Here is a 26663-nt window from a genome sequence, read left to right as displayed (position 1 = left end):
GAGGCTCGCATTGGTGCGATAAGCTGGATTATAACTGTGTTGTTTAAGATTGATTTTTATGCCATTGTTTGATGGGTTAAAGCGAAATGAGATAATCATTAGACCATGGGCTTCCGACCGATTAATTATCCGAGTATAAATTGTAACGCTTGATTAGTAGCGAGAATGCTTAGCTAATGCTGTAACTGTATAATTGCGCAACGTATACCAGTCAAGAAAACGGCAGATTTGAATTTTTCCTGGCAACATAACCCAATGAAAATCGAAACCCAACCAGTTTCTCTTATCTTCGCTGCCACTACCACTGAGGCTAGACTTTTTCCAGTGACAGTGAAATCAAAATTCTCTTCAAGGTCATCACGAAGATATCATTCACTCGAGTCCCGAGTGTTCCACCAATTAGTTCATCCGTTCACAGCGATAAATTGTAATTCTACTGGATAAATTAAATGCTGTGAAAAATTGGTAAGAATGTTGCAGCTCGTTTTACAAGATGTAATTTCTGGAACATTGAGATTTATGAAAAATTGCTTTGATTTATCTTTCAGGACAAGAAAAGGGGAGAAGAAGGAGCAGTAAAAAGAAAAGGAGCAAAGAACACGTAAATGTTTCGAAAGACTATATGTTAAGCGTAAACAAGCATATCTCGAGTGAATTGGCGAGGAAATGGGCTTATCCGGTACCGACAGATGCTGGGACATTCCTGTAACACCGGCAGTTGGTTGGCAAGGTGAAAAATAAATCGGAACGCCATGATTGCCTTCAAGTGCAACGACCCGTGGCAGAATCGAACGCTCGGCCAATGCAACCTGCCTGATTCATTTTTATCTCTCCTCCGCTCAATAAGATTGCTAGCCGAGGACGAGCCGATTAAATCTCCGCCTATTTGCACGACTAATTTATGACGCAGCAGCACTGAAACCTGCAAACCTTGGAATTCCATTAATTTCAATTCACCCATTTCAACAAGTTTTCCCATAGGTACCCTTCAGTTTAATTCATACGACTTGCGAACATTACTATAATTACCAAATTAATTGATAAAGAAGCAATGTCGGATTCAGACACTCGACACTTATTTTTAATCGTTCATTTTATTAACGACATATTCGTGAAAGTGTCTCGTACCAATTGAGTTCGTACAGTAAACTGAAGGGATCTGGCTATAACTCGCAGAATCATATTGGCGGATGTCGCAGTAATTCTTGGCTGGGGTATCGTGTGTGGTGCACATTTCGTGCATTTCATTTATCGCACGACCTACATAAATTGATTTCCCATGGAAATGCAGGCCAGGCTAGGGCTGATACAGAAGTTTAGAAAGGTACCAATAGGGGCACCTTCGTGGCTCGACGGTTAATACGAACGGGTCCGGCATCGGGGCAGAAAAGCAAGCGGACAATCGAGCATTAATCTCGTCGTTGCTTTGCTTTCCTTGCGAAGCAGTCGCTTAAATAGCTTTTGCTTTGCCGGAGCCGCAGCATTCCTAGTCGAGACGCGACATGCGCGCGTTTTTATGTATGTCTTATACTTGTAAGTGTGTTTGTTTTGCGTGCACTGGAGAAGATGGTCCCATTAGGGAGAGAAACGCGAATTGTGAGAGAATAAACCAAGAGAGGACCTTATCTCCATTCTCCATTGGCCAACAATGGAGAATGGGACCCAGTCTCCCTATACCCCCACACCTCATTTCATAGAGGAAATGAAAATAAAACACCACCGGTGTACGGATTAATATTCCAAAATCGGTTATCCTTGCTATGATGTTACGCTATACACTGTTTGTCAAATCACTTACAAACACAGGTCTTATTGTGCGAACTGTAACTATAAAGCAACGGAAACACTGCCTGCGATGTCACAAATGAACTCGTTTTATGTATTCAAATTGAGTCCAGTCGTGGAATGGGGTGATATTAATCAGATCAAATTAAAAGCCTTACGAGGCAATTTTACATGTGGGAATTTTAAACCATATATATGAATGCGGTGAATCTTGTGAGATAAAATTGTACTTGCACTGCAATCTTATCAGACCTTTTGATTCGAAGCAATGGAACATAATGAATTTTCATTTGTTTTGTCAAGTCGTCCTTGTCGCTCGTAGTATATTCCTTTCCTGCGGCTCATCAGCCTAGTTGGGTGTCGATATGCAAGAAAGTTACGTGAGTCAGGCTTGAACCCTCGCGATTCATCGCCTTTTCCGGCAACAGAGCGTCATTCCTTGTGTTTTTCCTTGGCCTGTCGTCTTCTCCTTTAATCGACCCAGTCCACGCTTAATTGCCTCTCCTCGTTGTTGGAGATCCAGCTCGATCTTACGGAACACCAGTCACAGATTTTCATGACAAAAAATTGTGTCACGTTCTGTTTTACCAGTAAATCCAAACCGTTCCTCTTACAATTCTTTCAATCCAACGTTCTCCATGACTCGGTTACAGTTTTAAGAAGATTCTTTGATTCTGAGAGTTTTGCCCACTCTCTCTCATGGAAATTTCATATACATGAGATTTTATTAATCATGAATTTTCCAAGTAGAATCCTCTTTTATATATTTAGCGCACGACTGACGTGTATTCAAGGATTTCCTCGAGGTCGCCTATCGCTAATAACTTGACAATTGCATTCAGCTTATCTTTTTACGGATCTCTAACGGTAGCCCCTCGCTAATCACCGTATTCAAAACTTGGAAGTCGAGAGAAGACCAAGGCACGAATCGGATATGCGCCGATCTCACACACGAATAATTAACTAATGGGCGGGGAAAATTCTTGATGAATAAAAAAAATATTTTTCTTTCCTGGTTCCACGGACGATTTACCGTTCGGGTGTGTAAAGTGTTGTAACGTGGAATAATAGTGGAGAAACGACAGGAAAACTGGTGTTTCAGTGATTAATCAACCGTTAGCGCCATTATCCGGCCTGTTAATGAACTCTTCTCATTAATTTTCTTCTCCTACGCGCTGTAATTGATGCGAATAGCTAATGAGAGTTATCACCTTGCGTTACATAACTTGTATCAATCAGTTGGCTGTTAAAATCCTGGCAAAAAACTCTATATATCGTTTTATCCTGCATGTTCAGTCGTAAACTTTTCGCATAAAATCCTCTCCTCTTTGTTTGCCATCATTGTTCTGTCATCAACCATTCGTGCCGTTGCTAGAAATAAGAAAATTAGCGTAATTAATTTTTCTTATTTTTACCTTATCAATTATCAATTGTAGTAATTAATAACATGTTGTTTGTACGCATTCAATCAGTTTCCATTTATCTTCGTTTTGTTATTTCTCATTTCTGGAAGAATATTGTGTTGATCGATTTATTCAGTGATCCTGTTTATCTTAATTGATTTCTCACTTGATATTTTGCCACCTGTTCATTTCTAATTCTATCGAATTATAGCTCGCCATCGAACACTAATCACCACCAAGCGATCCCGTTAATCTGAGGATACTTTATTGCGGGACTTGAAATAATGTAATCACCCGCATTACTACGGTATCATTAATGGCGCTGCTAGCCGGATAGGTTTCACGCTGTTTTCATAACTTTTTTTCCTCCACTTTGTTTGAACATCTTTCACAATCATTTTATCACGCTGCTCGGAGATCTACACAGTTTTTTCACAGCCTCGCCCAAATTTCCTCGAGTCATTCAGTGGTAATGGCTCCAAAGAACTTGATCAAAATCTTAATTTTACGTTTACAAGCATTATTTCAAGAACAAATGAGCCAAAAGATATGATAGTGAGTGACGACAAGAGTAGTCTTAAAAAAGTTATGATTAATACTATATTTAACAATTATTACAATCAGAACAATAGACTAACCTGTTCTTGCGAGGTAGGGTCGTAACAGCCATGTTCAACGACTCCTCGTAATTATTATTGGTCCTCCTTGGTGCATCCTGGCAAGCCCCTTGCGTGAAGCTATAAGTCCTCCGCTTCTTTAGGCACAACATCTCGCTGTTTCCTCTTCGCACCACTAAAATTCCCTCAATTCAACATCCACATCCCAAAAACCTCCTCTTTTGCCCCAATTAACAGTTTCTATTTCCCATTCTCCCTTTACCCATCATTCCTCATCCTTCCCTATATTAATGAATTTTTTGTGTCTTTTCTTCTTTTACACAATTTTTCTATTATTCTCTTCTGTTCTCCAGTCAATCACTGTATCGATTAATTCTCATGTTTCGAAGAAAAGTCAAGCTCTTCCATCTTCATAATTTCTTACAATTTATAAAGATACTCTTGTACTCTCCTCGTCTGGATTTTCTTCTTACAATCGAACTCTCGCGTCTCACTTTGCTTCCTCGACTAATGTCTCGCTTTTTCCACGGCGTTTTTATCGTCCTCGCCTTACACGTCGAAACTACGAAGGATCTCTTCATAACACCCTTGCCACCTCGTTCCAGACATCTAGCGTTTTATACCAGCAATTCTCGCTTAAGGCAATACCATTCATTCGACAAGCAGCCCGTGCCTTTCCTGAAATTCCTGGCTTCCCTTTTCGAGCACTTTTCGAGATTCACAGAGCACTGTACAATTTAGCACGACATACCTGAAACTCGTAAACAAACAATTGCAAAATCTCGACTGATTCTCAATACCTTTCTCGCTCTTCCACTAAACGAATTCTTATTTATTCAATACAAAGCTTTTATATTATGACCTTTTCAAAAATCCTTTTAACATCTCCAACAATCATCACATTCGTCCAACTTTCCGTTAACTAAAATCCAACTCCCTCTTCATTTTTCTTTTCTTAAAAAATCTTGCCGAACGATTCCAGGGGCCAGTCGAATCGATGATTGAAAATCCTCTCGAATGGGAAGGCCGGAGAATTCTTTCAACCCGTTTGAGACTTTTCCAGGAAAGATCTTATCTTGGATATGGTCGTGTTGGACAGCCTCTCGCTTTGGTTTTTTCGTATTGGTTCGATCTGGATAGTCCTCTTTCCCAGATTTTGTTTTTGATGTTTTTTTCCAGATTCGATAGGAGATCAGTCGCAATCCGGCGAGTACGAAAGGGACAAGAGGAGGACGCCTGGCCCGTGCCGGAGTTATAACTGTACTGAAAGCAACTGTGTGTGTGGAAGGCAGCAGCAGCAGCAGCAACACTCCGAGCAGCTGAAAGGCTGCGCTCGGAGAGTCTTTCCCGGAGTGAGCCCGGTGATAATGACCCCTACGTACGAAAATTACCTCCTCTCCTCCTCTTCCCTCTCAACTTTCAATTCCCCCTACCTCTCGACATCATCTCTTACCTCACCAGAAACAACTTCCTCTTTATCGAATCCTTTTTTAATTCCTCTACCATCACGAAGTACCTGAAACCAAAATCGGATGCACTTGAAATTTCGATCAACTCAAATGTAAATATATACGCTATTAATATTCTGTGATATATATATATATATATATATATACAAATATATAATAAGTGGTGTTAAGTAAAAGTTTTATAACCTTGCAATTTATTACCAACGATGGAAACTGTAAGGTTGGTTAATTGTAGAAAATTAGGAAGCATTTTTTATCAGAGAATCATGGTAAGTTGCGAGGGCCGGAAACGAGTACACGTGTCCTCGGATTAGTCCGGACTCTCATAAGTCTGCAAGTTCTGCCAGTGCAACCTGCCATTTGCCAAGATGCACGGTAATGCAGCAATGAACTCGTGCCGAGTCCAGAAGCAAGTGCAGTTATGTTGCACTGACCGCTACTATCTTCCCAAGCCTCCACCATTTCTTACACTTCTAATCCCTCAATTTCTCCCGATCTTCATTTTTCACAAGTTCTTATTGCTACTTGCGTTTCCACCATATTTTATTCCTCGGTATTTCTCTTATTTTTATATAAATATACTATTTTTTACAACTCTGATCCTTCCATTATTCATATTTATATTTTTTCCTTCCATTTTAAAAACTTGTACATCGATAAACTTTGCTAATTACTTCGCAACTATTTTTCTAACCTCCAAACGCTGCTCGCTTTTCATCATTGTTACATTCCTAACCCTTCGATGTTCCTCGCCCTTCATTTCCACAGTTCCATCCGCCGTAACTTAATTCATATCTACCATTGCATACTTTGCCTCTTATCTTCCTTCCTTTCAACGATTATTGTTATTATTATTATTATTGTGCATTTTGTATCTCTCCATAGTCATTCCTCAATTTCTCCTCATCTTCTCTCCAATCTTTGCAATTCCCATCCCTTCTCTTCTTCACTCGGCGGCTTTACGACTCCCACGATTTCCAACGAATGCATCTTGGTGGTCTGCACAAACGGCTTTCGTTTTTCAACCGGCTAATTCGTGAGAAAAAACGCAATGCTCGTCTTCTCGTATGCTATCTAACAGAATCTTACCGAAATCGTCTAAAAACTACGATAACATATCGTATCAGTTAAGTGAGAAAGAGTTGAGAGACGAATAGATTCATGAATCGACAAGTAATATCAATGGAGTACACAAGTTGATAAATAAAAAATGAATTTTAAAATAGAATTTCGTCACGTACGGTCACAAAGTTTTTCCCATGAATGTAATACTTTGACATAAACAAACGCTTCCCTTTTCGAGAAAAGGGTTAGAAACGTCTTATAAATTTTAATCTGACATCGGCCGCTATTTATTCTCCATTTTTTTTATCTAACAAACCGAGCTGTCAATTATTGTGTTTCTTAGTTTAATTTTCACTTACGTAAATCCATTAGAATTTTTACGATTATTGTGATCGTAAATTTTCTTGCGAATAAATTTGTGCTTGCATTCTGTGAGGCATCTTCATGAGAATGCAAAGGGGAGAAGAGTATGGCTTTCAAGGTCACTGGGATTGGACGATTACGTAAGAAATGCCGAACAAGATAGTCGAGTGGTAGAGAGAAGGGAGTAGACGAATGTAATAGAGAGGAACCAAAGTGAACGTTCCGAACTCCGATGAACCGTTGTCTTATTATAGCCCGGAAGTTAGAAACATCTACCGGTATCCTCTTGTAAGAACGACGTGAAAACAATGCATTCCTAACCTATGCATCTGCGCGACAAAATCTCATTGGCTTCCGCGAACCATTTACAGTGCCTCTATGTTATTAAGAAATACCCTCGCAAACTACAATAGCCCCCTTTCCCACTGCCTAACATACTATTACACACCATTCAATTATTAACCCGAAATTAACACACAACTGACATCCCGATACTGTGACAATTATTAATTGCGTCTTCTCTATGTTTTCGACCTTTTTTTGTAATACCAAGAAAAATCTCAAACCAGTTTCCTTTTCTGGATCACCCTTCTTCATTCTTCTATTAATTAACGACAATTACGTTACACTCGAAGATTAAAGCTTTTATATTCAAACGGTTTATTCTTCTTTCATGCTTCTATGCGTTTTCCTTTTCAGGATCGCTCTTGCTTCCTGCGTTAATAGTAGCTTGGTTAATTGAAAGACGTGAATAAATATGAAAATTTACCTCTCATTTTAGTACTGTATTATGCAGGTTTCTGTTTCAAGGATTTCTTTAGTTGTTAGAAACGATTGTTTTTTTTTAGAAATCGTTCCTTGTATTATTCACGCACGAAAGTAGAAGTAAATTTGAGTGATTTTTACGAGTCGAAGACCGAGGATACGTTGCACTTGTCTACTGGAATCGCTCCAGGAACTGTAGGAAATAGTAGGAATTAGGAAGGCACGACTTGCTTGGCTACTTGGTAACTTGAACGCACTCCGGCAAAAATCACGTGCACCCATTAGATGTGTACAATACCGACTTGTTTTCTGTTCATGTGTTCCCCCTATGTGTGTCCCTTCACAAGTGCACACACACACAGATATGTTCAGAAACCATGCGTCTCTTATACCTCGGTCAGCGTAATTCAAGAGAGAGAATTTCGATAAAAATACTATTGTAACAAACATTTTGTGCCTTATGCATTGCTGTTTTCCAAACGACTTTTGAAATGCTCTATTTTCTTCATCTATTTTGACCTCGTTTCGGTAAAAATCTGATTTTTTCAGAGGGAACAAATAACGGGATTTCAATAAATTTTCATAGATTCGCATGTGTATATATTTTATCGTAAATACAGTAAATATAAAACATTCTCGTAATTCTTCGCATAATATAGCGACTTACAAATGTTTATATAATATTTTACGTATCAAAATGGGATGGCCTTAAAAAGTATCTGAGGAAAACATTTCAATTTTATTTGTCCACTGAAACACGAGCTCCAAACGATTTGTATGTTTGTTGTGATAAAATAATTGCTTTGATTCGCTTTGTTTCAATTGAAAATAATTTTATAATAGTTTATTTATTTAACAAATGTTATGCAGAATATCCAAAATTCCTTCCATTTGCTGACTAATTCATTCCTCGGTAAAGCTTTTGCTAGCGTGTCTCTTTCAACTACTGTACGTGTCATCGTCACTATCTGACAAATATAACTTGTGCGCGCAAATTCATTGCTAGCAATAATGACATTTGTTTCATTATATAATTTGGTGTTATTGTTAAATATATAAATGTGTCTCGCAAGGTAATAGGGGCTAGTATAAAAATCTGTGCTTAAACAAGCTGACTATTTTGTTTATAAAAAAGCTGATTTATCAAAATCTTACAAAATTGTTGCAAAAACAATCCTGATATGTATTTGAGAGCTTTGTGAGTTTTGTATAAGTATTTTATAATATCTACCTTGAATAGCATTACTACTCAAAGCAATTGACATTTCTTAAAAAGAAACATAAAGAGAGAAAATAGAGTGAAAGCTAAATGGACAGCTATCATTTTTCTTACAATTTTGTTCATCTTTTACTAAATTAATTGATTACTCATTCTATTGCGCCACAAATGAAATTTGGCACTTAAGAAAAATGTACAACTCATCTCATCTAAAAGCCGTGCAAATTCTAGAGCGATAATAGATCTACTTAAAACTTTTAATACGGTAAACTATAAACACTACGTAAAAAAATGTTAAAGGAACCAAAATGGTAAATCAGTCTACTGGGATTGGGTGCCGTAATGCGAAAGGCTAAAACCTTTTTACCTTAAAAAACTACTTAACATTTCTTGGCCAGTCAGTCGCACTTCGGTTTACGATTCGCTAAATACGCTAAAAATAATTCCCAAGCGTGGCATCGAAACTTTCAAATAATAATTTTCAAAAGCGTTCTTACCATGCTAAATATAAAACTATAAAATTTTCACACAAAAATTTCATAAAAGATTGAGAGTATTTCACAAACCTAATTTATAATTGTACATAATGCATTTTGATTTTTATAATCCTTGTGCATTTGTTAAAAAAATGCAAGGAAATTTTTGAGATAATTGAGCAGTAATTTTGGTTTTGATTGTCTGACTTATTTTCGGTAATATGGTTTTTTAAATAAATACTAATTTAATTAGCGCTTCTGAAAGTATAAAATTTTGTTAATTGATTCATTGAAAATCAATAGATGTCTGTATCTTGAAAATTATCACATTGATGTATAAGTATACGTACAGTACTTATAAATACAGTCCTAATACATAACTGAATTTTATAATTGAATAGAAGTATATTTTTTCTATTCAAAGACAACCAACACAGTAATCGATACTGTAAGTTTGACTATAAAATAAAGCAAGAAATTCGCATTACATCTAAGGCAATAAATAAACACTGTTTTAATTGAACAATGTGATTATAATAAAAAATCTATATTTTTTCGAATAAAAGGTACGAGCGGAGATTTTATTAATGCTTTTTGTTTCTGATAAGAATCTATAGGCAGTGCTTATTAACCTCGACTAACCTGAATCCAATCAAAATTTTTTAGCGAATTGATCGACTTAATAAAGCAGGTCTTCAAGGCTACAGAGAATTGCGACCGTAAAGCTAAACTGCCGCCGTATCTTCAGTATTTCTAAGTAACGCAGCGGCTTTAACGACATCTCCTCCGCATTGATTTAGCATGACCTTACAGTCTTCCAATCCAACGAAGTTATTCTCCTTCTTCAACAAACTCTGAAGACGCTCTAGTTTGATAGCAGCCAAAACGTCCCAATCGGTGACGTTTAATGCAGCAACGCAGGATTCTGGAGTAGACTGTTCGTGAAGGACCTTCATCATTATTCTAACTTCATCCGATTGTTCTCCATTTCGCGGTCCTCGAGTCCTTCTAGCGTTTGGCCCATCACACGCAAATTCCAAAAGATCCTCGCAGGAAACGTGATCCGATTGCCTGGAAAGATCACTGGTTCTTACCGAGGATCTTTCCGTATGAGACTTCCTAGGGTTATCAGAATTCTGAGAATATCCCTCGTTGAAGCAATCCTGCATCGTGAAATTTGAAGGTCTTATTGGATTGACGATTGATGAATTTCTCCTTCCTTCTTCTACCTTTTCCTCGGATTTACTGGAGTTTGGTGTATTTTTTCCACTGTTATCTCCATCAAAATTCTCCAAATTACACTTAGATGTTGTACTTTTGGAAGAGTTTCTCGATTCAATGCTGACTTTACGTAACAGCTCTACAGATACGTTATCCCCATTACTCTCTACAACCCCATGACGCGATCCTGGCACGTCGCACTCGATCAGATTATCAGAAAACTCAAGGAGGTCCTCGGAGATAACGCTACAACGATGAAATCTGTTGTCTTCTTGAGGCAGAGAATCCAAGGCTGCTAACTGTGAGTCTATTCGCTGTTCAAATTCTTCAGGACTGTAAAATATCATACAAACTTTAATTTAAGCAAATTTCTTATTTGAATGAATCAAGATCAACTACACATTAAAAATGATTATATTTTACCTATTAGAAGACGCTTGAAGTATATAATCTTGTGATGTACCAGGACCAGAAGAATTTTGAATAGGGAAATGCCCATCAATTTGATCCTCTGCAGGAGGAGTGGTAACCTGCATCTTGGCGAGAGTTCTAGTGACTCCACCGCCAGGAATGATCAAAGGATGTTTCCTCTGATGTCTTGGCAAGCTGTTTTTAGCCTGTAAAGTCTTTGATCTGTCCCTTGGTGGTAAAGGAATTGGATTCTCGTCGATATTGTTTTGATTCTGATTGTTCTCGATTTCAGTGGCCGAATGGTGCCTCTCAAGATTTCTAGCCATTGGCAGAGGCGGTGGTGCATGCGGAGGTGGTGGAGCTCGGATTTTCGGCAGAGTTTTAGATCCTGAAGTGTGGACGTCGAACTGTATATCATCTTCACCGTGGGTGTGACCAAGAGCATGCTTGTTTCCACGAATCCTTGGCCTCACTATCGGCAGTCCTGATCTCAGCATCCTCAGTGGATTAGTTTCCGGTGCTGACTCTAGGGATGGCGTCTCCACCAGACTGTTGTACACTTCCTTTGCCTCGTCTGATAGCGTTGCCTAAACATTCGTGGGACGGGATAGATTTGGGGAAAAAAGAAAACAAAAATTAAATCAAAAGAAAAGTAGAAAAAGGAAAATGGCGATTGAAGAAAAAGGGGATCTTTTCTCTTTCTTTCTCTGTCCCCAACTAGACATTGCAGTTTAATCATGAAGATACCGCTATGTCCGAGTTTCTTTGTATAAAACGAAACTAGCCTAGCCAAAGGGAGTCTGCTGATAATTCTGCATCATTTCTTAACTCTATACGTAGCAAAAGTACAAAATTTGTCAGCGAGTTTAAAATCTCAGAAGTTTTCGATCAGTCCCTTACAATTCTTATAAATGGTATAAAACATCCATGGTGTAAAGTTTACGTACAAATAGTATAAATTCATTCCAAGATTAGCTCACTTGTTGATATATCATTCAGCAATTATTAACACATGCAGGCATGCTATAAGCGTATATACTATATATTTGAATCAATAATCGTATATGCCCTCTATGAATTGTTATTCGACTCCTGTTGCTCATCGTACTTTGTATAAATTATAATATGCCCATTGGATTAAAATTACTTTTTAAATTTTATATGCTTTAATCAAATGAAATCTCTTTTGATTCATGTAGAATTTCTCTGGCCTTTGTAATTAGAGTGACTTGTCACTTATTTCTTCAGCAAATGTTCAGCTTTACATACATCTTATCTCTCATGTGTCTTAATCTTATGATTACTATCTTATCAATATCATCGTTTCATTAAATTTATTAATGTCTTATGAGTATCGTTTCTGTCTTATTAATCTCTTCAATAACTTATTAGTATCGACCAAGTATACGTTTGACATATAAGAGAAAAGGCATCTCAGAAGTCCTGGCTATGGGTCTTGCTAAGGAGCTGGGGACGGCGGAAATGTTAACATGTCGTTCGTGAATTCTGGATATTCGGAGCTCGTGTCAGAATCCAAGTCTGAATTACTGGTGAAAGTTAAACTTGAGCTAGGGGCACTTTCCGGCCAAGAGAGAATGTTGTTCCTGGAGGAAAATGGTGGAGATAGAGAATTTAAGAAGCTTGTCGAGGGTGGAGGTGATTTTCCACAAAGTTCTATAGCAGAAAAGCCTCTGGCTGTATCTGGATGAAGAAATTGACCCTTGTTCTTGTAGTTCAATTTCAAATTGTGTGCCAGCTTTCTGTGGCGTCGTCTATACCTCAATCTGCTTCTTATATCGGTTTCTGAATGAGAAACCGAGTCTGAATCCTCGCTTGAATCGTTCCTGGGATGAAAGGACCTACGAATGTTCTTCATCGGAGGCTTCCTGTTCTCCGAGAGCGATGAAGTTCGATGACGATAAATGTTCGAGGCTGGAATTTTCTCTATCAGAATATCAGTCTTCAGCTCCTTCTTCAACGTGTCGTTCTGGTATAATTTAGGAGGCTCCAGAATGTGCTGATGCATATTTGGACTCGGTGGATTATTCTTCTGCATTACTTTCATATTAGGCTGTTGTTGATTTAACACTGGAATGTTCAAGTCCAAGTGCTTCGGCTTTTGCACCGGGATATTCAAGCTTCTCAGTGGGCTCTGATTCGATTCCAGATTTCTCAGATTAGGCAGTTGCTTGAGTGGAGTTGTATCCAGGTTTCTGGAGTTCTGAGCGATGTTCTTTCCCAATTGTATCATATTCTGGGTGAGTTTACCCAAACCCAAATTGATTCCTTGTACTTTTTTTGAGTCGAGATAATTTTTGACGCTTTCCAAACCAGTTACCTCTCGCTGATATTTCTCTGCCAGCAATTTGCTGCTCAGTTCCACTTGATTCGCCTCTGCATCAGATTTTCTTCTCAGTCGTTGGAAATTGACTCTTAGACTCTCCGAGCTGCTATAAATCGGTGACTCTTTTTTCTCAGGCTCCGCGATGAACAGTGGATTGTTGGATATCAGGAATGGAAAACCATCGTGGCCGTTTTGAGTTTGCTCGTATTTTCTAAAACTGTGTATATTTATTCTCATAGCTTCTAGATTTGCTCTAGGACTGTCTGAGTTAGTTTTTTGATTTGTTTTAATGTTATCAGTCGAACCATAAACCTTGGATTCTTGACTAGCATTTCTTGCCAGGAACGGTAGCTTACCTCTGGGTTTCGTGAGATCAATTTTCTTCTGAAATTCTGTAATGTTCATTTTTGTTTGATCGAAAGAGATACCCATTTTAGGTTTAGTTCCCAAATCCAAATTAGCCATTTTTTCTCTAACGTTAAATTTTACAGAGTTACTCCTGACTGGCTCGTAGTTGATCGATTTTTCACAAATCTCATCCGATTGGTGATTATTCAAATTAGGTAAGTTATCCTTGAAATCTTGTTCGGAATTCATGGATTTCTGTAAAATTTGACTGGATCTGTTGGATATGACTGATGGATCCTGAACATTGGAGTAATAGCATTTAGGCTGCTCTAAATTATTAATATTATCAAAATTATCAAATTTGTCGTCGAAGAAAGTCTTGTTCTTCTGGCACTCCAGGATATCATCATCCACATATTTCGGCAGATCGAAGTATCTATCAACGTAGCTCGTCGAGACCCTTTTGGGATCTCTGGGAAAATCGAAATTCGAATTATCCACGTTAAACGACACTTTGCCATTTGGCTTCATGTTTTGCTTGCTGTCCAAATCTGACGTGCTCTCGTAATTTATGCTGCTCTTTCTGCTACCATTCTCCAGAAATTCTGTGGACTTCACTAAGCTCTGCTTGGTCGCTGCATTGTCCAAGATTCTAGCATCAAATTCAATATCCATGTAGGAAGTCCAAGCACTGGGCTTTGTTAGAAGCTCTCGTGACTTTGCAAAGCAAAACTCTGCTGATGCTTTGTCCCATAAAGGCAGCTTCAGGGTTGACGGGGCACCAAGGGATTCTATGCTGGACACAGTAGAGCTCAGAGATTGCAAGCTCGAGCACAGCCACTTCATTTCAACGATATTCAAGTGCATTTCATACAAAGGGAAAGAAAGAGATAGAAGATTGGCATGAAAACAACAACAAAATTATTACATAATTAGTACGATATTCATTGGTCAGAAACAGATCGAAACATTCCATTTCGAATTCCATGCAAATCATTTTGAAACGAGCAAAGCGTTTGGCCAATTTCAAGAATTTTTGTATCGATTTCAAATAAAAGAAAAATAATTGCAGTACCAATGGCGAGGCGGCGACAAATCAAGGTACGAAAGAAAAATAGAGAAATTATAAAGATCAAAAATAAAATAAACGAGTAGATAGGAAAAACAGGGTCAGAGAAAAGTTAACATTAGTTACTATTATGTTAGTAAGCGATACATAAATTTAAGATTAAAGTAGACGAGAATTTTAATGAATAACGTTAGTTGGCGATATACCTGCTATTGAACTTTTCGGCATCAGGAATTAACTGTGTTCCATAACAGTTTTCTAACATAAAGATAAAAGTGTGGTTTGTGAAAAAGAGGGAAAAACCTTGGTATTTGAGAATTTGTTAATGTCAAGATAATGTATATTGTTAGTATCGTATAATATTAGTGACTTGTGCTTGATGCTAAAATAAATAAGTGTAAAAGACTGTGATAAGAAAGAAAAAAGAATAAAAAAAATAAAAATTAAATGTACCTGTATGTCAGGTATACTGGCAGCTTCCTCTGAAAAGTGTCGTCTATCTGGTTTAGGACTGTGTTGATGTGGTAACTTAAAAGAAAACTTTCTGCGCCTCGAAGGACTTGCTGGGGTTCTAGGTGATTCCGGTGGATGTTCAAGATCTGTCATGGAACGAGCTGTCAATTCCTGCGCCATTGCAATGGCAGAGTAGAGAGTTTTTTGATCAGCTGCTGAGATTGGTTTTACCTAAAGGCGAAGTAAACTCTTACCAACTTTTCTATGACTAAACAAATCTTTTCGGAATTCGCTCTCTCTGCTCCAAGGATATATAATCAATTATCAATTACCTCATTTCTCACATAATTGAAAGATGTAAATCAATGGAAACAACAATCTGGCAAATGATAGATAATGAACACGAAGCAATAAACATTAGTATCATAAAGAAAATAAGAAAAAAATTACTGTACATTTATTGGACTCACGGTGGCTTGTTTTTTCTTGTTGGATTGCTTTGCCTGAATTTCTCGTAGCTCGTTTCTAACGTTACTGGATTCGTGCTCTGATGATTGTGGATGGCCAGGTGGCGGTGGTGGTGGAGAAGTACCTGGAATATTAATTTTATCATCCAAATTGGCAAAAAGAAAATTATAAATAATTAGAGCTGAATAAATCACCTAGTGATCTAAACATTTGGTCCATCTCAGCTAGCAAACTAGGTCCAAAATCGAAATTCAAAGTTTTGTCGAATCTCAACGGGCTTTCTTGATTTTCCTCATCGCTTATCTCGTGATACTCGTGATCTGCTCCAAGTGTATCTGTGTTGGTCGCCATACCGGCTGTTTTCTTATTATTCACCACATTTCCAATACTGCATATCTCGGAATTAGAATCAGACCATATGCTCTCTACAAAGGAAATATTAATTATTAGCAACTAAAGTTTTGAAATTAATTTCTATGGTTATTAAAAATGCAAATAAATTCATTACCATGTTTACTTTGAGCGTCATGATGTATCCTGCTGTCTCTGAAAGATTCCCTATTGCTTTCCAAGCTTCGGTTATCCTGACTCAAGATTTGACTAGAATTATCAGTGGCATCTTCCTGGGGTTTGTAAGGGGTAACTACCTGGCGTGGTAAGTGTGGATATTTTCCTGCTAGAAAGCCAATGTCACCAAAATAGGCTCCATCCAAACCAACATGTCCTGTATGCTTCAAATCTCCTTGGGGTGAGGAGATCATGTCGGTCCGAATTTTTCTGCGCTGAGATGAAAATGCATTCTTGCCATCACCTCTTTGAAACTCTCCAGGCTTGTTACTTGGCAAATTTGATCCAAGATAAGCTATCGTGTGAGCAGGATTAAAGTATCCTGTTTTTCCATTATTCAAAACTCCTTTCCAAAGCATATTGGTTGTTCCTTTGTCTAGAACTGTAATGATGTCACCCTGCCTGTAAACCAATTGTCCAATTTCCGCACTGTCTTGAACAGCTTGAACTTGTTCAGGCTTCAAATCTGGCAGTAAATTGATTAATTCTGAAAACTTAGGTCGTTTAGCCGGTTCGTGCTGCCAGCATTGTTGCATAAGAGAAAAATAGTCTTTTGGACAGCATTCTGGCTGTTCTAATCTTTGGAAATTTGGTTCATCTATAGCTTCCAATATTTGATGACCTGTCAATGCAGCCCATGGTTGAAATCCATAGCTGAACATTTCCCATAAAGTAACACCATAAGCCCAGACATCACTGGCTGATGTAAATTTCAGGTAAGAAATACATTCGGGTGCACACCAGGCAATAGGCAATTTTAGATTTACATTAAAATTTGTTTGGTAATAATCCTTGCCTACTCCCAGTGCTCTGGAAAGGCCAAAATCAGAAATTTTTACTTTATTCTTGGAAAATACTAAAATGTTTCTTGCAGCAAGGTCACGATGAATAAGCCTCTTTGCTTCCAGATATTGCATTCCATCTGCTATTTGCACTGCAAAATCACAGAGGGAGAGCACTGGGAAACTAGCACGTAAGCTAGGCTCCTTCAAACATTCAAGTAGAGAGCGTAATGGTGCTAATTCTGTAACAAGCATTAATGAATTTGTGTCCAATACCACACCGTACAGCCTAACAATGTGTTCATGATCTATAGAATGCATTATAGCAGCTTCCTTCAAAAATTCAATAGGATTATTATGCATCCTCTCCCTGGACAAACATTTTATAGCAACTTGTATTCTTTCTCCATCATTTGTCCATACACCCTGCTGCACTACGCCAAACTCTCCTGTTCCTAACTCTTTATTTACAATTATTGCATCAGCTGGTATCATGTGTTTGTTTGGAACACGTATTGGAGGTTTGTCCTGCCTCTCCTCTGGTAACATACTCAAAGCACCAAGACTGTGTTCCTCACGCTTTGGTAAAAGCATTTTTTTGAACTTGGATAGATAATTCTGGGGAAAATGTTTCTGAAAATATTTCTTTAAGCGTCTCATCTCTGGTTTGCTCATTCCAATTGCATTGAGATCTTCTTCTGTTACATATTTAAGCTGAGCTGTCGTCTGTACTTTCAAGTCGGCTATAAAACAAGAAAATAATGTCAATGTTTCTATAATTTATAATACTGTATTAAGATCTTGTACCTCTAATTCCTGGATAATATTGTTGTAGCTCTGCCTCCATGAGAAACTCGTAGAGACCAGGCCCATTGTTACGAGACATACCTCCTTGTGTTTCTATAAAAAGAGCACTGGTTTAAAATAATTTCATACTATCAAAACAGGAAACTCGATTAATTAAACATAATGAAGGAACGTGTACATAATTTTTAAGAATCAAAGCACAAAGCAATGTAGGAGTTAAAGACAGTATTAACTAGTCCACTTGAATTAAATTAACACAAGTGTTGAATATTATGACTTGTAATTTGCACTGGTAGTTACGAACCTATACAAATTAATCAGTGCTTTCAAGGCAAAACTTGAAAATTCGATTTTTTTATTTAAATTCTTCAATTGATATTCATTTGCAGAGCGTTGACGTGCGTGAATGTCGATTGTGAACTTTGACGAATTTCTAGGTCGCTTTAAATTGACACGAAACACACATATGTGGAAGGAAAGCTCGACTAGATAATGGATGAAGGGGCAAATAGAGAAGACTGGTAGGGGAGGGGCACACAGATTCCTGGCACGCGACTGCTGGAGCAATGCGCTAGATTCTCCTTCCTTTTCCTTTCCTTTCTTGCTTCTCTTACCGCAACATGACTAATCGAACTAAACCTCAGATATAATTAAAAGCCCAGCAAAAACCGACTTACACCAAATTTTCATATGTACGAATCGCCCGGCATGAAAAATGCATCAAAGGCATTAAATCCTACATAAAACGCATTCCAAATATTACTTTTATTAAATGGAGAATAAAGTTTTGGCAAAGTAAGTTGGACGTGTATTATAAGTATAAAAATAGCGTATAGAAAGTTTTAACAGATTCACAGAATTAAAAAGTAATTCAAAATATTAAGAGGGGAATGTTTGGAAGAATTCTTAAAAGGGGAGAGAAGATATTTCCTTTTATCAAACAAGATTAGAAAACGTTCACGCTAAACTGACCGGGAACCGGCATTACTCCAACTGGAAAGATTTCTTCCATCATTTAACTTTCCTAGTGATTATTTCCAAGAAAATCTGAGTATTTATGAATAACGAAACGCCAGAAAAATATAACTGGCTCTGATTCTTTCGTTCCTACATATTCTCCTGCTCCAAAAAAAAAGGTTTGCATTTCCGTATATATTGTTAATTTCAATCTTAAAATCGTCACGAAATCCGTAAATAAAAAACTATAAAGCTTGAAGCGCCGAAAAATGACGAATATTTGAAAGTGAAGAAACGAAAGTTTCTGGAAAATGGAAGAAAACAAAAAACATTTGAGGTACAGAAATAATAATAAAAGAGAAAACATGGAAAATACAAAGAACGATAAGGATATTCGAGAGAAGAAAGCGGGAATGAAAAAAAGGAATACCGAGATTAATGGGGAGAGATAAGTATAAGGCAAGGCGAAAGTTCTATTAACCGGGTGGATATTCGTGGCAGACACGCCCCGTGCGATCTTAAATAGAAAATTATTTATACTTGTAATAGACATCCCTACGCACTCACCCATTCTCCTTCGGGAGAAGGAAGGTACAAGTTGGATAAAGTTGGATAAATGCGAGTTCTTCCTTTTGACATGAGACGCGAGCGTCCCGTCCCGTTATACACCTCTCTCTCTCCCTTTTACTTTAGCATACTCGCACACATGCACCCCACACACATTGTCTCTTTCTTTCTCGCAGCTCCTTTTTCACTCCCCCTCACCTCTCTATCTCTCTCACTCACTTAACAAAAATCTCAGCTCTCTCTAGCCCCCCAATCCTCCTTCTTCTCTAACACTCTATTTCACTCTCTCCTCTCCAGCAAATCTCACAGTTCCACCATCTCAACCACCGCCGATTCCATTGCATCTTTTACCTCCTTATTTTCCACCGATCGCCAATCATTCATCAACTTTCGCTCGCGAAACTTTTATCTGATCAATATACTCTCGATTTTTTCTATATATTTATCTTTTCTGGAGAAAACCTTTCTAGCTTTTGGGGGGAGACATGCGACTGACTGTGTGACACATTTACTACATTCACAGCATTCACTGAGGAATGAAGAGAGTACTAGTAGAGCCGAGCCTAGAGGGTCAGAGGGAGTAGAGTTAGTGATGAAAGATTGTGGGAATTCAGGACCCCCACTTTGACTGCATTGCACCTAAGAGCTTAGGAATAAGGACCATGGTAGGGGCTCCGAATGCCCACAATCTTTCATCACTGACTGTAAAGTGGTAGAGTATTAACAACATACATTGAAATAACCAGCAGTACACAAAGACGCAGCATGCATACATACATGTATATGCAGCTGTAAGTATAAATGTGTAAGTGTATCTACAGAAGATCCCTGAAAATGGCGAAAGTAATAGCGGCCATGTTCAATTCGAATACCGTAGGTAACATAGATATTTTACTTATTGACCGAAGAGAAATTTTCAAAATTTCCCCGCCAAAAAAATATACTAACCCCGGGATTCATAAACAAAACTTAAGCTCAAGTTCAAGCTTAAGACGGGTAAAATCTATAGTCTACGTAACACATCTTATAGGTTTCAAGGTGAGCTTGAACTCAAGTTCTGTTTATGAATCCCGGCCTAAGTTTTAATTATCATTATTTGTGTTATTTAAGCGAAGATTAAACAATCGTAATTTACGACTGAAAAAATTGCAAAAGGCAACTTTAATCAACAAATTATAAATCAGAGAGTTGAAATGAAATTGGATTTATAATCATTATATATTTTCACTATTTTTTAACTAGTAATTAATTATATATTATTTTTAATTATTTAACTCGTACAATTATTCAGAAAGATAGGTTGGAATCGAAACGATTAAAAAATTTTTAAGACTAATTTACTCATCAAACATTATTATGTAATAGGTTTCTATACCTTGTTAGGGAATCGGTAAACTGCAATTAAAATCATCAGAAAGGTAAAAAATACCAAAGTGTCAGAGATTACGCGATCTCTTTGAATTATCAATAAATAAATATTATTCATTTCTAATCACGTGATGCATATCACAAGGCCTCTCACGAAAAGCGCCTCTGGCTACGCACGGAGCAGCACGGAGAATCAGAGAGTTATGATTGGCCAGTTGGCCAGCTAAAGCGGCAGCTGGCGGCAGCACTGAGCAGTGAGCACAGCCCAGTGGAGTGGATGGAATAATCATTCAGAAATCTGAATTAGAGAGAGAAAAAAGAGAATTTGGAATCGGAAGAAATGTCGTCGGTCACATTTGGCCAAATGGACATCCCCCGTGACAATGTAAATAAACAGTTAAGCTGACTAGTTTCTGGAATGATTTTTACTAAAATCGCAATATGCGTGTAGCTGTACATTTGACTGGCAACGTGATATCCTAAAGGTCAGTTTCCCTACTTTCTAACCAGCTACGAAGCTTTTCAACATTTTCTGCGACTTTTCTCATTTCGAATAAAACATATGCTTATCTCATATCAGCAGATAAATTAAAATCTAATCGATGATTGATTATTATCAGTTGTTATCTTTATTGTGTCCCGTATAACAATGCTTAATATTTCCACTCCAATCTTCGTTATTTCGATCCTAAACTCTTTCACAGATTATATTTTTATTTATCTACAATGTTGGTGGTAACCATGTCAGTAAGAAATTTATCAATGGATGAAAATTTCAGTGGAAGCGTTGATCTGCTTAAAAACAATATTGTGATATCAAAATTTTATGAAAAATATTCAACAGTGGAATTTTTGTTTCTGTGAATCTACTGTAATTAATCTTCATTATATTTTGCGTATTTTGGTTGACTGTCATTTTTTTTTTATTTATTATATAAAAGTGATTATTGTTAAGCACTATAAGATCAAAAAAAGTATTCTAAAATACAGATTTTCAAAATTGCTGATAACAGAAAAGAATCAATTTCATTATATGATGTTTTCATAGCAATGAGTTTGCTTGTATTTGTTTTATTTATAATCTGAATGTCATGCTCTTTAATAATACTCTCTTGCTCTCCTTCTAGAGAAGTCTCTCTTATTGTAATAATTGCTTATATCTTATACTTCCTCTACTTTACTATTACTGTTTCTTTCTGTCTACTTAATTATTTTTTTTGTTTTTAGATGAATGTTTCACTATATGGAGCTGTCGGAGGAGCTATAATACTTCTTATTTTTAATTTTGGCATAGGAACTGTTATACAAATAATTTGCTGTCTTTTGGCAATTATCCTGGGGTAAGCATCAAAACATAAACATTTTTTTCATTGTTTAATTTTTTTTATCTTACTGATCAGATTGATTTTTTTAGAATATTAACTTGTATATATAAAAAGTACTCTCCAATTCTTGATGAAGAAGTCAAATCTGGAAAGCAAGACTTATTTGATAAGACTGAGAAAATTCGGGAGGTGAGTATAAAAATTGAATATTTTTTTCTATAATTTATCAATTAAATTTTTTCCTTTTTCAGTATATTCTCAATTTATCAAAAGAAAAGATGACATTTACAGCAGATAGAAGGATAACTGGTAGTCACATAATTGATGAATCGTTACAAGTAATTTTTCCATACAAATATTTAGGAAGATCTATATTAAATTTTCATCATTGAATTTAAAATTTCTTGTTTTGCTTTAGGAAATTCTGGATTTTATTATTAGAGATTATGTTCAACCATGGTATAGTATAATCACTGACGATAAAGAATTTATTGATTCTGTTAGGGATACAGCTCAAAATACTGCAATTAATATAGCTAATAGGTAAGTGGTTTAATTTTAAATTTGTAATTTTTATGTATTAAAGTTATAAATCTTAAAATTACAATTGTAAAATAATTCATTATTTTCTCAGGGTTAAAAATGTAGATTGGATTCCATATTTAACAACTAGGCTTGTGGATGATGCAGCCTCTCACATGAGATTATATAGGCAAGCAAGAGTAAGAATGAAACAACTTAGAACAGCTAAAATGCAGAAGGGCAGTTCCAGTTCTAGCACATCTGGAGGAACACCAAGGAAGACACCAACTCATAGAAGGAACAAAAGTGAAACTGATATCTCCTGGTATTCACAGTCAAAATTTTATGTCCCAAATTTATCAGCTCTCACTGAACCAACAGAAGCTTCTGATGATAAGGAAAATGATTCTTTGGAAAAAATATTCTTTGATTTGGAAGTTCAAATGGAGAACAATCTGATATGTAGGGATCTTGTTTGCACTAATGACACTCAGGAGATGGAGTTCCTTGGAGAGATATCAGAGATTCTTCTTTATTTATTACTACCGAAGGCAGATTTTGACTGTTTGACTGTGAGATTTATCTTAAGAGAGCTATTAGTCAATGTTATTATTAAACCGTTGTTGAATTTATTTTCCGATCCAGATTATATTAATCAAGCTTGCATATGGCTGGTAAGTGTGCTTTCAGAAACAATAAATGAAATCTGTTTAATATAATCATTTAAACTGGTACTTTCTTTTCTGTCTTAGTGTACAAAGGAGCCTGGTCTCTCAAGCGATATGTTTTTGACAGTAATCAGAATAACGGACAATTTGGATGAACTTGTAGCAACAAAAAACTTAGTTTACAAAGAAATAGCACATCTACGATCGAAAGATTCTGGTGGGGAGGATGATCTTGCAGTAAAGCAACAATTAAATAGTTTGTTATACGTTAAAAAGATTCTCGAGACAAGAATTATTGGTATGCAGGAAGGTTTGGAGTCAGAAACTGATGGAATTGCTGTGACAGAATGGAACAGATTACTTATGCCTGGACAAAAATTAGTAAATTTACCACTCGATGAACTTCTCAAGAACAATATAGCACTAAGTTATTTTATCGATTATATGACTTCTATCAATGCAGAAGCGTACCTTTTTTTCTATTTAAATATTTACGGTTGGCGAGTGACAGCGGAACAGCAAATCTCCGACATAGAGCTGCAAAAAATACAGGCAGCTCATTCAACGAGCTTGATAGGTTCGAAGAAAAAAAATGCTGATTTTGAAAATTTAAAAGAGGCCGCTGCAAAAATTTATCAGCAGTACCTGAGTGACAAAACACCATCTAAATTGCAGCTGGATGATTTCCTTGTAAAAGGTTTAGTTAGTAAGATGAAGTCCGAGACGATCAAAGAATCCTGGTTCGACGATTTAAGGAATTGCTGTTTTGAAAAACTGCAGAGTGAGGAAAAATTTTTGCCGGGCTTTAGAAAATCCGCTGCATATCTTAAGTTGTTGGCTGAATTGGATTTATTAAAAGATCCTAATTCGGAGGATGATACCAAATCACTGGATAGCATAAGCCTATCGAGTACAAATAACGAGTTCGAGAATGTAGATGATCCAAGCGAATGTAATAGCGGTAGTAAGGCTAAGGAAAAAATTAAGTCAAGCTCTTCGATTGATTTGACAAATTTAGAAACTGAAAGAGCCTTCGACGAGGTTGACGATGAAGTTAGCTTGAAGATCTCTCAGAAGAACAATGGAGGTAACATTGAACCTGACAGAATTAGTGAAGGGAAGGACGTGTCATTTTATTTAGACTCTAGCTCGGATCGGTATATCAAATTCGATGAGAATGATTATGACCAAAACGTGATTAAAAAATTACAGCAAGGTCATTTCGAATTGACTGCTAAAATCATAGAAACTGGAATTGTAACCGATCACGGAAAAACTTACGGAACGTATGCAGTTGCGGTTAGGAAAATTTATGATTCTGGTTATCAGGAAGAATGGCACATTTATAGGAGGTACTCCGATTTTTATGATCTACACCAAAAAATTAAGGAAAAGTATTATGATTTGGCGAAGATTCCTTTTCCGGCTAAAAAGGCTTTTCATAATATGGAAAGGGCTGTGCTGGAAAGAAGGATGCTAATGCTGAACGGTTGGCTATATCAATTGACGAAGCCAGCGATAGTCGATGGGCATTTGGGTTTACAAAATCTGTTATTATCTTTTCTTGAGCAAGGAGATTACGATAAAGGAGTGCCTGGAGGAAACATAGCAAAAACTGTAAGTCTTGAAAATTTTCTGTTTGGTTTTATTAGTAATATCTAATCGATTTATTCATTTTTGTTATTCTCTTTACAGATGCATATATTAGTAAACCCAATAAAAACTTCTGTAAAATCTGTCACGCATGCGGTAAAAACTATGCCAGATAATATGCTGAGCACAGTGGATGGTGTTATGGATAATATAAGTAAACTTTTTGGTAATCCAAAAAAGCCATTTTATGAAAACACTAAAGTTGGTGCCAGTCTCGATGTCGAGGTAAATAATTTATTAAGAAAATCACATGTTAAATATAAGTAGAATGAACAATTACACTTATTTTTCAGACCGATGATAATATACCGTTAAGAATAATGTTGTTGTTAATGGACGAAGTTTTTGATTTAAAAGTCCGAAACCAATGGCTAAGACGTAGAATTGTAACATTATTAAGGCAAATTATTCGCACTATGTTCGGTGATATTGTTAATAGAAGAATAGTGGAGTATGTATCGTTAATGACAAGTCCAAAGAAAATAGCCGGCTACTTACGTTTATTTAAGTAAGTTCACCAAATTAAATCAATGAATCAATGGCTTTATTGTATAATTATACGGATTATTGCATTACAGAAATAGTGTTTGGCCAAATGGTGTTAAAGCTACGAATAAGCCACCGAGGGACCCTGAAACGAAGAACAGAACGCGAGTGGCAGCTAAAGTTGCTTTACTTTCTTGCCTCTCAGATGAACTAAAGCATATCATAGGAAGCGAAACGACAAGAGTGGGACTGCTCAGGGTCTTCGAACTTTTTCAGAGGCCTATACTAAATAGAAGACTGCTATACGTTCTATTGGAGGGAATTATAGAAACTTTGTTTCCTGAGAACAATTTAGTGTTAATCTTTAGAAATCTTTATTCAGTCTCTCCTAGAGTGAAGAATAAAAAAAAATCTTGATGGTTCAACTAAGCTTTTCTCTGATACATGTCTCGCAATTTCGCCAAATGAAATATCACAACTAAATATTGTACATTTTATGCTTCCGTTGCTCGTTTCAGAAAAAAATTAATAGCAGCGATTGTATCAGGCAGAAGAGCTATTTAAGGACTTTAGAAACTATCGTGATATTCATAAGATGCACTGTAACTATAAGGGTTTTCTATGGATTGATTGAAATCAGCAGTGATTCAGTGGCCAAAAATTAAAAAACTGTCTTAAATTAAGTATGAAGCAGAAACTGTTGTCTCTTGAAGAGTCCAGTCAATCTGGAATCGTCGGTATTATCTAGAACTTATCGAATTATTCATTAAATATTGACTAGTAACTGTACAATCATTCCTCTTGCATTTTAATATAAATATAAATATAATCGGTAATATAATCTTTTCTACAAGTCTATTCTATAAAACTGCATTCATACAAAAATTGTACCAAAATGACGGTAACTAGCACTTCTAAAAACATTTATGATCAAACATGTGATACAGTTAATTAATTTATGTATGTGTGTAAATGTATATGCTATATAATTTATTCATGCACAAGAATCTCTGTGCCATTCCTACAGGGCTGTATTTATTTAGGGGCTACTAAACTAAACAAGTTATAGTTCCAAAGCACTTAAGAAAATTGTAGAATATAATACTTAGATTTATTGTGATGTAATTTTCATTGTTTAAATCCAAGGACATAACAATTGTATAATATTATTGTATATTGATGGATTGCGTATGTATATATAACGTTGTTTCTATCGTGTTATATTTCATAGTAGTTATTAAATATTGATTAATAACAAATTCTTGATAAGCTTAAGTCTACTTGTTAAGCTTTTACTTTGTGAGTTTCATTGCTCCTTCATGATTTAGCAAGATGTCAGCCAATTCTTTTTTTCGAGGCTCCTTTTGATTCAACATGGGTAATTAGCTCATTTAATTGTTGTCGACCAAAGAATCGAAGAGGAACAAAGGTGAGAGAGTGGTTAAAGACAAAAGAAGTTTATTGGCACGGGGTGCTAAACGGAGT

At 36.6% G+C, this 26663-nt stretch overlaps 4 protein-coding genes across 10 annotated transcripts in view; 1 reads left to right on the top strand and 3 right to left on the bottom strand.

Annotated features, from left to right (window-relative positions):
* Positions 1–5270, bottom strand: part of LOC136775275 (myb-like protein X) — a 63835-nt gene extending 58565 nt beyond the window's left edge. Inside the window, exons 1-2 of one of the 2 annotated variants that reach the window (XM_066729902.1) lie at positions 4668–5270; positions 3827–4556 (exon numbers count right to left, since the gene is read on the bottom strand). In XM_066729902.1, coding sequence (XP_066585999.1) covers positions 3827–3957 — 131 coding nt within the window. In that variant the 5' untranslated portion in view covers positions 3958–4556; positions 4668–5270. Of the gene's footprint in view, positions 1–3826 lie in introns of both variants that reach the window. The other variant, XM_066729901.1, reaches the window with a different exon arrangement.
* A 2770-nt stretch (positions 5271–8040) lies between these two features.
* Positions 8041–11303, bottom strand: LOC136775518 (activated Cdc42 kinase-like). The gene is made up of 2 exons (XM_066730370.1): positions 10807–11303; positions 8041–10716 (listed from the first exon to the last, which is right to left on the bottom strand). The coding sequence occupies exons 1-2, from the start codon at positions 11289–11291 to the stop codon at positions 9888–9890; spliced, it is 1314 nt and encodes a 437-aa protein (XP_066586467.1). The 5' UTR covers positions 11292–11303; the 3' UTR covers positions 8041–9887.
* Positions 11304–12247: 944 nt separating this feature from the next.
* Positions 12248–19668, bottom strand: LOC136775517 (activated Cdc42 kinase-like). Of its 6 annotated transcripts, none has more exons than XM_066730363.1 (7): positions 19157–19668; positions 17633–17725; positions 15985–17568; positions 15671–15901; positions 15464–15600; positions 15009–15239; positions 12248–14326 (listed from the first exon to the last, which is right to left on the bottom strand). In XM_066730363.1, exons 1-7 carry the CDS (start codon positions 19158–19160, stop codon positions 12254–12256), a joined length of 4353 nt encoding a protein of 1450 aa, XP_066586460.1. In that variant the 5' UTR covers positions 19161–19668; the 3' UTR covers positions 12248–12253. The 6 variants fall into 6 exon arrangements, with proteins under 6 accessions (XP_066586460.1, XP_066586461.1, XP_066586464.1 ...); XM_066730364.1 differs by having other exon boundaries at positions 15479–15600; XM_066730367.1 differs by having other exon boundaries at positions 15464–15555.
* A 1600-nt stretch (positions 19669–21268) lies between these two features.
* LOC136775338 (sorting nexin-13-like) lies at positions 21269–26437 on the top strand. Its single transcript, XM_066730020.1, has 10 exons — positions 21269–21395; positions 21752–21864; positions 21939–22038; positions 22101–22187; positions 22268–22392; positions 22484–23045; positions 23124–24656; positions 24735–24917; positions 24986–25200; positions 25271–26437. Exons 1-10 carry the CDS (start codon positions 21351–21353, stop codon positions 25593–25595), a joined length of 3288 nt encoding a protein of 1095 aa, XP_066586117.1. The 5' UTR covers positions 21269–21350; the 3' UTR covers positions 25596–26437.
* The last annotated feature ends 226 nt before the right edge of the window (positions 26438–26663 follow it).

The sequence above is a fragment of the Prorops nasuta genome, unplaced genomic scaffold (genome assembly GCF_024137725.1).
Source record: "Prorops nasuta isolate Cenicafe-Biocafe unplaced genomic scaffold, Cenicafe_Pnas_1.2 PNAS00008, whole genome shotgun sequence".
NCBI lineage: Eukaryota > Metazoa > Arthropoda > Insecta > Hymenoptera > Bethylidae > Prorops > Prorops nasuta.
The sequence above is the reverse complement of the archived record's forward strand: the minus strand, read 5'-3'. Positions and strand labels throughout refer to the sequence as shown.